Source organism: Myotis davidii, unplaced genomic scaffold (genome assembly GCF_000327345.1).
Source record: "Myotis davidii unplaced genomic scaffold, ASM32734v1 scaffold14793, whole genome shotgun sequence".
NCBI classification, from domain to species: domain Eukaryota; kingdom Metazoa; phylum Chordata; class Mammalia; order Chiroptera; family Vespertilionidae; genus Myotis; species Myotis davidii.
In genome coordinates, this window is record NW_006284430.1 from 1 (window position 1) to 1,020 (window position 1,020).

The following is a 1,020-nucleotide window of genomic DNA, read 5'->3' on the forward strand; positions in this document are numbered from 1 at the left end:
CTGAAGCAGAGGTGACAGCACAGTTTTTTCCCTGGGAACCTGCAAGGGGAGGTGTGCAGGGTCTGGGTGGCTCCCTGTCCAGACAGCGCAGGGTCACTGCGGGCCGGCGCTCAGCGGCTCCACCCGCAGCCACAGGCCGCCCTCTGCGCGCAGGATGAGCTCGGGCTTCCTGCGCGGCTCTGCCTGGTCGCACAGGACGCGGAAGCGCAGCAGCGTGAGCGCCAGGACCACCTTCATCTCGGCCATGGCGAACGTCTGCCCGATGCAGTTCCTGGGGGCCAGAGGGAGAGGGGCTCAGATGGTGTGTCGGGGCCCTGGTCCAACACCCCCATCCACGCCTGCGGAGATGGGGAAGGGGCTACTATGCCTGCAGGCTGGCAGACCCCTGGCTCCAGCAAACTCGGAGCAGCAGGCAGGCGGAAGGGGCTCTGAGCACATGGGGTCCCTTCTTGCACCCACCCAACCCCCATCACCTCGGGGGCGGGAAGGGAAGGAGAGGCCGGCTCTGACCTTCTTCATCCCCCTTCGGGCCCTCACTGTCCTCTGGGCCCTCAGCCCCATATCCCTGCCCCATCACCCCTCCCCGCAGCCTCCTCTGATGCCGCTGCCCTCACCTGGGCCCCGCCGAGAAGGGAATGAAAGCCAGAGGTGACCTGTCCTTGCTGCTCTCTGGGTCGAAGCGGAAAGGGTTATAGACCTGAGGGCAAGACCAAGACGGGGCTGCTGGGTGGGGTCACCCGACAGCCCGCCCTGGAGAGGCAGCGGGTGTATGATGGGGGCGGGTGGGGGGCAGTGATGTCTGATTTGCCAGGTCAGAGCCCTGCTCTACCCCCATCCCCCATCCCCAAAAGGGAGTGGACAAGGATGAGGGAAGGGGGAGGCCGCACCTCAGGGTCTGGCCACACGGCTGGGTTGTGGTGGGTCCCAAAAATACTGATGAGGCAGGTGACGCCTGTGGTAGGGGAGGGGGGGGCGCGTCAGGAGGAGGCCCGGCCTGCTGCCCCCCCCCCGCTCCCCCCT

At 67.1% G+C, this 1,020-nt stretch overlaps 1 protein-coding gene across 1 annotated transcript in view; it reads right to left on the bottom strand.

Annotated features, from left to right (window-relative positions):
• Positions 1-6: 6 nt before the first annotated feature.
• LOC102755887 (phylloquinone omega-hydroxylase CYP4F2-like) overlaps positions 7-1,020 on the bottom strand; it is a gene marked incomplete at its 5' end in the record, with an annotated part of 4,990 nt that continues 3,976 nt past the window's right edge. Inside the window, 3 exons of the mRNA XM_006754799.2 lie at positions 7-271; positions 615-697; positions 888-952. Coding sequence (XP_006754862.1) covers positions 94-271; positions 615-697; positions 888-952 — 326 coding nt within the window. The remainder of the gene's footprint in view (positions 272-614; positions 698-887; positions 953-1,020) is intronic.